The sequence below is a fragment of the Equus caballus genome, chromosome 3, assembly GCF_041296265.1.
Source record: "Equus caballus isolate H_3958 breed thoroughbred chromosome 3, TB-T2T, whole genome shotgun sequence".
NCBI classification, from domain to species: Eukaryota; Metazoa; Chordata; class Mammalia; order Perissodactyla; family Equidae; genus Equus; species Equus caballus.
In genome coordinates, this window is record NC_091686.1 from 125,280,839 (window position 1) to 125,293,166 (window position 12,328).

Genomic DNA, 12,328 nt, shown 5'->3' on the forward strand with positions numbered 1-12,328 from the left:
GGACCTGCAAACTAGAAAACATGTTATCTGCTCCCAAATAAACGGTGGGACAGGCACAGGATAGATATTCCTATTGCAAAAGGGACATATGTTAGGCATAAAGGGGTCACTGGTCTCAAGCAAGTTTGAAATCTGGCAGGGAAAAATCCATGAAGTTTCAAGATCTGAGAACACACCACTGTGGGCGGAGTTTCTGCCCTCTGGGCCCACGATGGCCTCACCCTCTGGGCCCAAGGCTCTGCCCTTGGAGTCACTGTTCCCTTTTCTTGAAGGGTAGTTCATATTTGCAGCCAAGTGGCTCTATCAGTCTATTTCCTGCATGCAGAATTTTGCAAATTTGATAGTCTTCTCTCATTTCTTTCTGTCTCTGACCCCTTCAGTCCAAGCTGGGGACATTTCTGCTGATACAACATTCTCAACAACTTTGTGGGTCTCCATGTACAACACGAATCCAGGCCAATAGATGTGAAGATTCTCCACAGATCTTTCCTGGATAACTCTTCTCCACTCCCAGGTTCTGTGAGATGGTTGAGCCACTACGAGTCACAGAACTAATCTCTTCAGAAGGTTGTGCTGCCATACCCTTGGCCTTTTCTCCAGAGCATGCTTCCCTAACAGCGGAACTTCTAATATCACCATCTTTTGCAATCTGAACAGGCTGTGAATCTTCCAAATCATCAGGTGGTGGTTCTTTTTTGCTTAGCAGTTCCTGCCTGAATTCATCTTTCTCCTCTCATATTTTATTACAAGCAACAAGAGGACACTAGACCACACCTTCCACACTTTGCTTGGAAATCTCAGCTAAATCTCCAAGCTCATCACTTCCAAGCTCTATTTTCCATACAACTGGAGAACATAATTCGGCCATGCTTTCTCCCATCATGTGACAAGGATCACTTTTCTTCCTGTTTCCAACACTATGCTCCTCTTTTCCGTATCAGTTCTCATCAGAAGTGTCTTTACTCTTCCTATTTCTACCAACATTCTGTTTGTGGCGATATGTCCCTTCTAAGATGACAGAAGCTTTCTCTACCACATTCCTCACTTCCTTCTGGGCTATCATCAGAATCATCTTTAATGACCCAGTTTCCAGCAACAGTCTCTCCAAGGCAATCTAGGCTTTTTTTATTGTGTTTCTCAGAATCTTTCCAGCCTCTGCCTATTATCCAGTTCCAAAGCCATTTCCACATTTTCAGGTGTTTGTTACAGCAGCACTCTGCTTCCTGATACCAAAATCTGTTCTGGTTTCCTGTGGCAGCTGAGACCAAGGACCACGAACTTGATGGCTTAAAACGCAGGAATCTACTTTCTCTCAGACGTGGAGGCCAGCAGTCTGAGACCAGGGGTGGGTCCTCCCTCCGAGGCGCTGGGGAAGCTCCTTCCTGCCTCTTCCAGCTTCGGGTGGCTTCGGGTGGCTCCAGGCGTCCCTTGGCTCGTGGTCCCCGCACTCTAATCTCTGTCTCTGTCCTCACATCACCTTCTCCTCTGTGCGGCTCAAATTTCCCTCTGCCACACTCTCGTAAGGACACTTGTCATTGGATTTACGGTCCACCCAGACAATCCAGGATTATTCCATCATGAGATTCCTAACTTAATTATATCTGAAAATATCTTTTTTCAAGAAAAGGGCATATTTACAGGTTCTGGAAGTTAGGATGTGGACACATCTTTTTGGGGGCAACTGTTCAGCCCACTACTCTCTCTGGAACACATCTGCAGTCCATCTACCTGTCTCCATCCTCACTGTGCTCCCCTGGTCCCTCCCTCCTGGGACTCCTGCCATAGGCCCCCCCCCCCCCCCCCCAACGATTGGCCTCTCCTGCTTCCATTTCTGCATATCAACAATTCATTTTCCTCACAGCCTGAGGACCACTTTAAAACTATACCTCAAATGATGTATTCCCTGTTGAAGGCCCCCGCCGCCTTCTCTTGACATTGATTTATGCACAGCTGGCTCCCGCTGACAATTCACGTCTTAGCTAAGTGTCGCCACCTCCCCAGGGCCCACAACGACGCCTAAGCTAAGTGCTCACCCAACCCCACTGTGTACCACTGGCCACCAGTTTATCTTATTCTCAGCCTTGATCACAACCTGAAAGTATTTATTTATCTACCCATCTATCTATTCATCCCCCATCTACCCATCCATCCATCCGTTTGTGAAGCTAAAGAACAGAATTTCTCTTTGTGGTGAAAACCTTTAACATGTTTTAAACAATCTCATCATCCTCCTCCCCTTGGCGTTCTCTCTCCCATTAGCAGCAGTCCCACGGTCATGGTCTCTGGGCCTTCCATGGCCCTCACTGCTATTCCTATCAAGCTATCGGGGATAGGCAAGACAAATAGAGATTTTTTTCCTGATTTAAAATCTTCAGCACAACCAGAAGGATCTACAACTAGAATATACAACTATGTATGGAGAGCTTTGGGGAGAAGAAGAAGAAAAAACAAAAAGAAGACTGGCAACGGATGTCAGACCAGGTGCCAATCTTTAAAGAAAAAAAAAACTTCAAAAAAAGTTGTTGGAAAAAAAACAACCAGGGCCGGCCCCGTGGCCGAGTGGTTAAGTTCGTGGGCTCTGCTGCGGCGGCCCAGGGTTTCGCTGGTTTGGATCCTGGGCGCGGACATGGCACTGCTTGTCAGGCCACGTTGAGGCGGCATCCGCATGCCACAACTAGAAGGACCCACAACTAAAAAAAATATACAACTACGTACTGGGGGGATTTGGAGAGAAAAAGCAGAAAGAAAAAAAAATAGATTGGCAACAGTTGTTAGCTCAGGTGCCAATTTTTAAGAAAAACAAAAAACGCCCCCCAAAAACCAAAACAATCAAAAGAACTTTAGAAGTATCACTATTACAAATAGGAAATGACTTGTTACAGTTTCTATTCACAGTGCAGCTACTACCTCGTTGAAAGACGAAAGGTTAAGTTTTTTGGCGATGAACTTCTTTAGATGTAGGACTGTGGCTTGGGCTGAGCAGCGGATCCACTTCCGTTTCAAGCCACGCAGTTTGCTGCTGTTGCACTCCAGGCAGATGCTCACCTTAAAGAGAAGGACACAGCTGGGCAGGCCTCGCCGCGAGGAGCGCCACGGGCTGCTCTCCGGAGGCTTCCTCAGATAGCTACTGACTCCACCAAACCTAAGAAAGCTCACTTTTGGATATCAGAAATCTGTTTTACCCTCAACAGTGCAGAAAAAGAATTTCACTTCAATCATTTTACACACATCATCTTAAAATCTGTTTACTGTTTGTCATTTTATGAGATATGATCTAACACTGTTAACTCTGTCTTATTAACACAGTACTTTAAAGCAAACCCGAGAATTATTTATTCGCTGTAGGCACTGTGCTGGTCTCTGAGTGAAAGTGGCAAGCACTGGAGGCCTGTCCTGAAAGCTTCTGGCCAGTGGACACGTGCGCATCCCCACAGGCTGTGCTGAGGGCCCTGCCAGCAAGATGAGGAAAGACACACAGCAAACACCGTGGCAGGGCCACTGATCTGCCCGAACGCGTCGAGGAAGGATTTATGAAAGACATAGCATCGCGCTTGGCCTTGACAGGACAGAGCAAACTCACTAGAGAGGCAGAGTCCCCTGCACGGAGGAAAGCCATGAGCCAAGGCACAAAGTTCAAAAGGTCATGGCTGCTTCTTGAAGGCTCAACAGTTCAGTGGGTTCAAGGGCACGGTGTGCGACAAGGAGCCGCAAGATAACAAACCAAGTGAAAGCGATTCTAGGATCGAGGGTGCCTGGTACACACAAACGTGAACCTGCCCAGGATGCACAACCCCAGGCCACGCAGGAGAGAGCTCCACGAGCAAGAGATTCCCCAGGAGCAGCCACAAGAAAGGGCACAGTCAGACCCCAAAATTCAGACATAGGAATTAAGATAGGAATTAATGAAATATGTATGTCTAAAATTACTAGATACGAAAGAAGGAATTAAAGACGTAACACACCATGAAGAAAGAACAGGCAGGTATAAGAGAGAACCAAATATAACTTCTGAAAATAAAAAACATCCTCACTGAAATTAAAACTCAATGGCTGGCTGAACCACAGATAACTTCTGAAAATAAAAAACATCCTCACTGAAATTAAAACTCAATGGCTGGCTGAACCACAGATTAGTCTCAGCTGAAGACAGATCAATTTTCTGAAAGATCAATTTGAGGAAATTACCCTAAAGAAGTATAGAGACAAAGATATCAATTAAAATAACAACTCGAAGGAAGGTAAGAGACAGACCAAAGAGCCTAAGAGCCGTGTCACAGGAGGTCCAGGGGAAAAAGGAGGCCCAAGGAAGGCAAAGCCTCAGTCAGAAGCAAAAGAGAGTCAAGGACACCTGCACTTGGACAGGGTGGCCGCACCTCGGAGCACGGTGGGCAGCTGAGGGCAGCAAGGGCAGGTCTCCACGCTGGTCGTTAGCGGGGAGGGGCTTGCCCAGGTGGGGACAGGAAATAAGTAGCTAAAGTATCATGCAAGAGTGAGAATGAAATAAAGCTATTTGCAAATGAAAACAGGAAATAACTGGGGGGAGCTGTAGTTTAGGAAGAGAACCTGGACAGGGAGGAAGACGATGCGGGAGGAGCGGGAGCCGGGAGGCGGGTCCGGAGCCAGGGGCAGCGGTCTGCGTCTGAAGATGAGGAGGACCGAGTGACCGACTCCAAGCAGGAGGGCGGCACCAGGCCGTGCGAGCATGGCCCTGGTGTCACTCAGGAGAGAGGAGGAGACTCAGACAAACCGTGGAATTTTTAAAAACGTAAATATTCATTTTAGAATTTCATAACCACTAAAATAATAAAAGCAGTTCATACAACTTGCCAATTCGTTGCCAAGTACAGGCAAAAAAGAGATTAAAGAACATTTACTAATTCAATAAAAGGCAAGAAGGGGGAGCATAAAAATATAAATGGAAAGCACAAAGACAGCAGAAATAAACTCAAACTCACCAGAGATCACTGTGAATGTAAAATAAGTTGTGAGCTAAAGGCATCTTCTGATTTGATTTTCTTAAAAAACCCAGTCTATGCTGTAAAAATCGTTGCACTTAAGAAAGATATTTACAAAACTGGAATACCAGGCAAATATTAATCAAAAGAAAGCTCACAAAGCTGTACTAATATTAGGTAAGACTTTAAGAAAGAAAGCTTAATAGGAAAAAACTCCCTAGGGATGGGAAACTTTCCAAACTTGAAAGCACCTAGTTACAGACTTAAATGGACAGAATGATGAGAAATGGTGAGGTCCAGCCCATGGGGGCGACTCTACGTGAGAGAGCTGCCTGCCTTCTCAGGCACACGCACACTCATGCGTCCGTGTCTGTGTCCAGGCCTGAGCACCATCAGACCCATCTTTCTGACCACAGTCAGTCAAATCAGAAATTATCAGCCAAAGGAAATACTAAACCTGGCCCCATTGGGGTATCGTGTGTGCAGGGCTGGCACAGCAGCACTGGCTGGAGGTGGTCCTCATGCCCACCAAGAGGCTGCTAACCCACAAAAGGCACAGACACCCCAACACAGGGGCGCTGAGGCCTGTGTTCTAAGGTGGAAAACTGCAGGATGAAGGCGACCACCAGAGAATGAGGGAGATTAAACACGAGAGGTGGAGGGTGGATCAGGAGTTCCAGAAGGTGACACCCAGAGACAAGGAAGTTTCCCTGAGCAGAAGGAAGTCCAGGGTCCTCAGGACGGAAGGTGGAACCCAAATGACAACAAGAATAATGGAAGAGATGAATTCCCGGAAATCTCTGAACTCCCAGGATAAAGAGAAATCCTACAAAACTCCAAAACGGGGAAAGCACGACTCAGCTCCAGAGGAAAGGGATGGGCCTGTACCGGGAGCGACTTGAAACGGGGGAGCGCAGACCTGGTCAGCATGGCTGGCTGAGAGCTTCTCCGAGACAGTGGCTGATCACGGCGGCATCTCTCAGCAGCTTACTGAGCTTGTCTCCCTCGGGAGAAAGTGGGCTTGAGCCCAGTCGTCCTGGGAAGCCTGCTCCTCGGGCGAGTCTCGGGGCGAGGGCCAAGACCACCAGGCAGCGCTGGGGAGCAGGGTCAGGGGAGCACACGGGCCACTCAGATGGATGAGAGCAGAGGTGGTCAGACGCACAACCTGCTTAGTCAGCTGCTGTTCTGAGATGCAGCCCCTCTGAACTCCCTGTTGAACAAAAACTGGGGGCTGCAGCCCAGTCTGGTTCCCAGGAGCATCGAGTGTCAGCATCCAGACATAAGAGGGCGTCCAGTCGGGAAAGGGTGTGCAGACGGGAGAGGGCATGCAGATAGGGGAGGGCATCCAGTCAGGAGAGAGCATGCAGACAGGGGACAGTGTGCAGACAGGGGAGGGCATCCAGTCAGGAGAGGGCATGCAGACAGGGGAGGGCATCCAGTCAGGAGAGAGCATGCAGACAGGGGACAGTGTGCAGACAGGGGAGGGCATCCAGTCAGGTGAGAGTATGCAGACAAGGGGAAGGCATCCAGTCAGGGTAGAGCATGCAGACAGTGGAAGGCTTGCAGACAGGGGAGGGCATGCAGTCAGAGGAGGGCGTGCAGACAGGGGAGAGTGTGCAGACAGGGGAGGGCATGCAGACAAGAGAGGGCATGCAGACAGGGGAGGGCATCCAGTCAGGGAAGGGCGTGCAGACAGGGGAGGGAGTCCTGTCAGGGAAGGGCGTGCAGTCAGGGGAGGGAGTCCAGTCAGGGGAGGACGTGCAGACAGGAGCATTCAGGCCAGGAGCAGTCTCGGGGCTTGGGTGGCTTATACTTCTCTCATTTGTTTTTCTTTTTCCTTTCTAACGCTTACTGTTAAAGGAGCACAATTTTATCAGTTCACCTGAGTGACTGAGGCTTATCTTTCTTTTTTTTTCCCCAAAGCCCCCCTGTGCGTAGCTGTATATTCTAGTTGTGAGTGCCTCTAGTTGTAGCAAGTGGAACGCTGGCTCAGCACGGCCTGATGAGGGCACCATGTCTGCACCCAGGATCTGAACCAGTGGACCCTGGGCCACCAAAGCAGAAGGCGCAAACTTCACCACTCGGCCCTGGGGCCGGCCCCCAAGGAAAGCTTATCTTAAAAGTTATGAGGAAAAGTTACTTGAATTTAGAATTCTGTACCCAGCCAAATTACCATTCGAGGGTAGGGAAACGAAGACCAGGCTGATGTGCAGAACTCGGAGGGCGTAGCACGTGCACCCCTCCCCATGGCCACGGAGGGTGGCCACAGAAGCACGTGGGCTCCAGGGGGAAGAGGACTGGATAAGGCAACCGTGTGTGCAGAGGCCCACACAGCACACATTTTTGTCAAATCTAAACAATCGTCAACATTGTGTCAAAACTCTAGGAAAAACATTAGGCAATAATTCTTAGAATAAAAGTCGTGTAAAATAAAATTAAAAATGACCAGCAGTGATTGGGAACAAACTTTATATGACTTGAACGAATTCTGGAAGGTGGCAGGTAGTGATTGGCAGAGGGGAGTCAGAAAACAACAGAATAAAGCCTTGCCTTGTTCTGAGACATCAGGGATACTGATTAATCCCACACACTGACACGAAATGCAGATATAGACACGTCTGAAAATTCAGGAGCAGCTACTAGAGGAACACAGAGAGACATTTCCAAACCTCTAGAGGAGAAAAAGTCAAGGAAGAGCCAACCCTGACAGGAGGGTCTGAAGAGGGGAGGATGCGCACCACAGCCGTCGGGTCCAGCCCCGGAAACCAGCGCCGCGGCTGGCGGAGCCTCCTGAGCAGCCGAGGGGCCTGAAACATGGCCCTAAATGCATCCGACCAAACGGACTAAGGCCCAAGTGAAGGGCCAGGAAAAAGCTTTCAGAAAACAACGCTTGATCCGTTAAAACCGAAAATTGGCTCTTTTGGAAGCAACCAAAGAGACAAACCTCAGGCATGTTTGGGATAAAAAACAAAAGGCAAAAATTAGTCACGATAAACGCTGGAAACTCAAAACCCAAAGAGAGACTGAGCCATAGAAGAATGCGGTGTATACCTTCACTCGATGCTCGTGCCTGTGCCTGGGGGGGTGGCCAGCCGTGCCAACCCCGAATCCACGTCCCGAGTGGACCCTGGTCCTCCCAGGTGGAGGACTGCTGTGATCACTCAGAAGAGGTGGCGGGAGGACTCCGCACTCACCAGGTCAGAGCCCAGGGCAGGGAGAAACGTGGCCCAGAGGGTGCCCTCGCCCGCTCTGCACCCTCCTCTCAGTGACCTGGCCCGCCTCAGGTCCCAGCTTGGACATCAGCACAGATGCCTCACGGGAATGTGTTTAACAGGAGAGAAGGATATAAGCCGGAAAATGAAGATTCTCTTACTGTGTTCTTGTACCCACACCACACTATTTTAATTATGTCTTTAATAAACATATGTACACGTGAATATGAACGTATGTTTGTGCACATTTTACTAAATAGATGTGTGCATCTCAGAATATATATAAACACATATGTGTGCGCACATTACATTTATTATATATATTCTGATACAGCTGATACCCCTCGTTTTCATGGCTAGTCTTAAGCTTTTCGTCTCCCAGATGAACTTCAGAAGCAACTGGTTAAATTCCACAATAAACGGTTAAAATCACAGCCACTGAGGTTAATTTGGGGAGAACTGACATCTTAATGTCAATCTTTCCCTCCAGGAACATCCAATTATTGAGATTTTTCTCTTACGTTCTGCCATAAGGTTTTTGTGTCTTCACCGAGGCCTCAGACCTTTCTTGTTAGGCTATGTTAAGGTTTTTATGTTACGTGAATAAGGTCTCCCCCTTACCTACTGACTACTATATATTGCTCCTATCACCTTAACAAGCACAGGAAGTCCTAACAGCCTTCCAGTGGGTTGTCTTAGGCTTATGCCAGACGGCGGTGCGATCTGAGAACAGTGCATTCCTGTCCCACACGCATCTTGTTTCCTCCATCTCCCACTGCATGGGCCAGGACCTCCGAGGTGACGCTGAGTCCCAGCTGACTATGGCATCTCTTGTTTCTGGTGTCACGAGACAATGACCGTTTCATTACAAAGTATGACGATAAGCTAAGATAGTATAGTAAAAAGTTTGTAGACATTGATGTGGGATTTTACAAATTCTTTTACAACATCTTGAGTGTTTGGTCTTTCTCTTTCAATCTGATAATGGAGTAAACGACGTAGGAATAGATTCCTCGATGTGAGGTTTTCACTGTTCTTTTAACACACAACTGGACTCCACTCTCTTCTACACAACATGGGCCTGTGCACAGAAAGTGCCTGCACCAAACCAGGCAGTGACACCGGGGGCAGCTGAGCCACCTAGGTGTGTGCAGGGGGAGCTCTCATTTTCTTACATTTAAAATATTTTATAGTCAGTACATATTACTTTAGCAATTAAAAAAAGGAGAAAAAAAATAAAGTAAGGAGCTGGGAGGAAACAGGAGAAAGTGTGTTGACATTTTAAGGTCTCTACTCTCTCGGTCTTTTACTTTTTTAAAGGAGAAAACATCACACGGGGAGGTTTCCAGTGCATTTGCTTTAGTTACGGTTTTAGGAAACATACTGCAGCACGCAAGCACGGAGGCAAACAATTTTCTAAACTTCACAGAATGAAATATCGTCTACCTGCTCATCACTTCTGTGATAGTCATTGTCCTCTTCCTGCTTCTCTTCTGTAGTTTCTTTGTTTGAACTGTCATCTGCTTTGGTTTCACCTTTTTGCAAAAACAGACAATAACGTATTATGAAATCCAAAATGTTAAACCATTATTTATTTAACTCTACAGTATACTATATATACTGTATAGAAAAGAAATATATATATTACATGTAAAATGCTATAAAAATTGAGTGTAATAAGAGAGTTTTCACCATAAAGAGCATGTGAGTCAGAGGAGAGCTCGTCTACAGAGTGTCGGTTGGAATGCATGATCCTCAAAGTGAGGGAGCCCCAGGAGGCTGAGGCCGGCTGCACGTGGGCCGGCTACACGTGATCGGGGCACAGAGCAGCTCCCCCAGCATCACTCAAGGCTGATGCCTCACCGACCCCACTCAGCAATGCGTGATTCCTACAACTGCCACTGTCCCAACACCACTTCTAAAATTAAGACTCCACCTTAGGGAAAATGGCTGGGACAGGACTCCTGGATTCCCAAAATGTGTTCCCAGCCACCTCCGGGCCTGCCTCCCCGGGGCCGTGGTGTCACCTAGGGAAAATGGCTGGGACAAGACTCCTGGATTCCCAAACGTGTTCCCAATCACCTCCAGGCCTGCCTCCCCAGGGCCGTGGCGCCAGCGGAGTCTGCAGTGCTCTGCCCTTCCCAGCGACAGCCAGAGCTCGTCTGATCCTCAGACTGTCAGAAATGCACAGGGTGCCTAAAATTTCCTAGGAATTGTGTGTTCCAGTAGAAGAATACCATGGCATCAAAGATTTGAGTAATTTGTTACAATATGCACAGATTTTAAAATATCATTAATTTTACAGCAAAGACAAATTATTTTGCCATTCTACAATAAAACAACCAAAACTGAAGTGAAGAGTCTTAGGAAGCCCACCTTTCACATTTCCTGTCATCCCTCCACACCCCACCTCCAGGTACTTTCTGGGACCCCCCTCGCACACCACGTTGCTTCAACCCCCATTGTGTGACCCCTGTCCGTGACCCCATTTCTCAGTGCCATCCCATGTTCCCATCAGCACCAGCGGTGACAGAATCCTCACGTTCTAACCACCCCCCAACTCCCATGACAAAATTTTGTTATTCTTGACATAAACTGCGTTGGCGGGGCGGCGGGTGAGAAGACCAGGGAGCTCTTCAGGAAAAGGCCTGAAAAGTAAAATCCCCTGAATTTCTCAATAACCACACACACGCTTACTCACCGTTGCGATGGGAATCTAAGTGCTGTTTTGCAGAGCATGTCTCCCCCTTGATGTCTCCAGGCACTTCCATGCCTAATTTGTGGTAGAATTCCCTCTGTTTTCTCATTTCCGCTATTAAAAATTAACATACAATCTTTAATCTCAGGTAGGCAATGAATTATATTAAAACTCTACTCACAAATATCATGTGAAGAAATCAACGGACCGGGTTAAAAAGTGCTGAAGGCTGCTGTGAATGGAAGGGGCCATCGGACTGTAACTCCTGGAGTCCTGGAGCACCGCCAGCTCCGCGCAGGGGGAAGCGCCCTGGTGTGGGAGCTGCGCGGTTCTCCGGTCTCACTGCGCCCAGCAGGGCCGGCATAGGCTGTGCAGACGGGGGGAGGCCGTCCAGCAGGAGGGAAGGACACCTCCCTGGACCTGACCAACGCCCCCGCCCACGCGTCTGAAACTGAGCTATCACGTGGCATCAGGCGAACCTTCAGGGAGACTCATTGTGGCGCATCCAACGTCACCCGCTGATGCCAGGGCAGCTACCCCGAAGACTCAGGACACCTCCCACCACAGCTGAGCTTCCTGACCCAGGTGCTCCTGGCTCTCCTAACGTCCTGTCACAGCCACAGTGGACACCCCCTGCCAGGAGATGCCGCCAGGGGATCCCGAAGGAGCTCTCACTCGCCTAAGGGAAGGACGACAACTGAGGCAGCCTGCGTCCCGGAGCTCACCTCGTCCTCACACCTGTGGGGGGCTCCTCACAGCTGTGGACAGCCGCCCAGCGTGCCTGGTGGTGGGTACAAGTGCCCCCTGGTGTCCGTGGCTGGCTGTCACAACTCGCCCAAATCCTGGGGAGGAAACGGAGATGCCCACCACAGGGGAAGGTTCCCCTCTGAGCTGTGCCTGGTCTCCTTCTCAGGGCTCACGTCTGTTGGATCCCTAACCTGGGTGGTCAGCACACCAGCCACCGAGTGGGCGCTGGGCCCAGGTGGTGAGAGGACAGGACGAGGCTGGACCCCTGCAAGTTCCGGGCAACGGCCGATTCCGTGACAAGGCAGCTACCTACTGCCTTTCAGAAGAAGTCCCACCCATGTGACTCAAGGGCTCACCTCCAGATGAGGAAGCAACCAGTCAGCTCAGGGCCACACAGCAGGCAGCACAGGAAATCTAGACCTAAGCTGCCGAAACCAATGACCCACAACCACTGTGTGAACAGGATGGATCCCTGAGCAGCTTACCCAGGGACGCGCCCTGTCTCCATGAGCTCGGAGAGAGCAGGAACACCCCGTCCCTTCCAGGACCTACACAGACACTGTGAGAGGCCCGACTGTGCAGGAACGAACCAACGCATGTGGCAACGGCCTCAGATGGAAACGAGGGCCGCCTTTCAGTGCTGAAGAGCTGCGGGCTGGCCCCGGGTGACATCAGAGACTGGAACCAAAGATTAGCCTGGAAAATTTGGGATCACC

General features: G+C 49.2%; 1 protein-coding gene across 10 annotated transcripts in view; it reads right to left on the minus strand.

Moving 5' to 3' along the window:
• PCGF3 (polycomb group ring finger 3) overlaps positions 1-12,328 on the minus strand; it is a 67,261-nt gene that overhangs the window by 10,285 nt on the left and 44,648 nt on the right. For all 10 annotated transcript variants that reach the window (XM_070264090.1, XM_023638571.2, XM_023638575.2 and 7 more), the window contains 3 exons: positions 10,869-10,979; positions 9,614-9,702; positions 2,908-3,045 (listed from right to left, as the gene is read on the minus strand). In XM_070264090.1, coding sequence (XP_070120191.1) covers positions 2,908-3,045; positions 9,614-9,702; positions 10,869-10,979 — 338 coding nt within the window. The remainder of the gene's footprint in view (positions 1-2,907; positions 3,046-9,613; positions 9,703-10,868; positions 10,980-12,328) is intronic.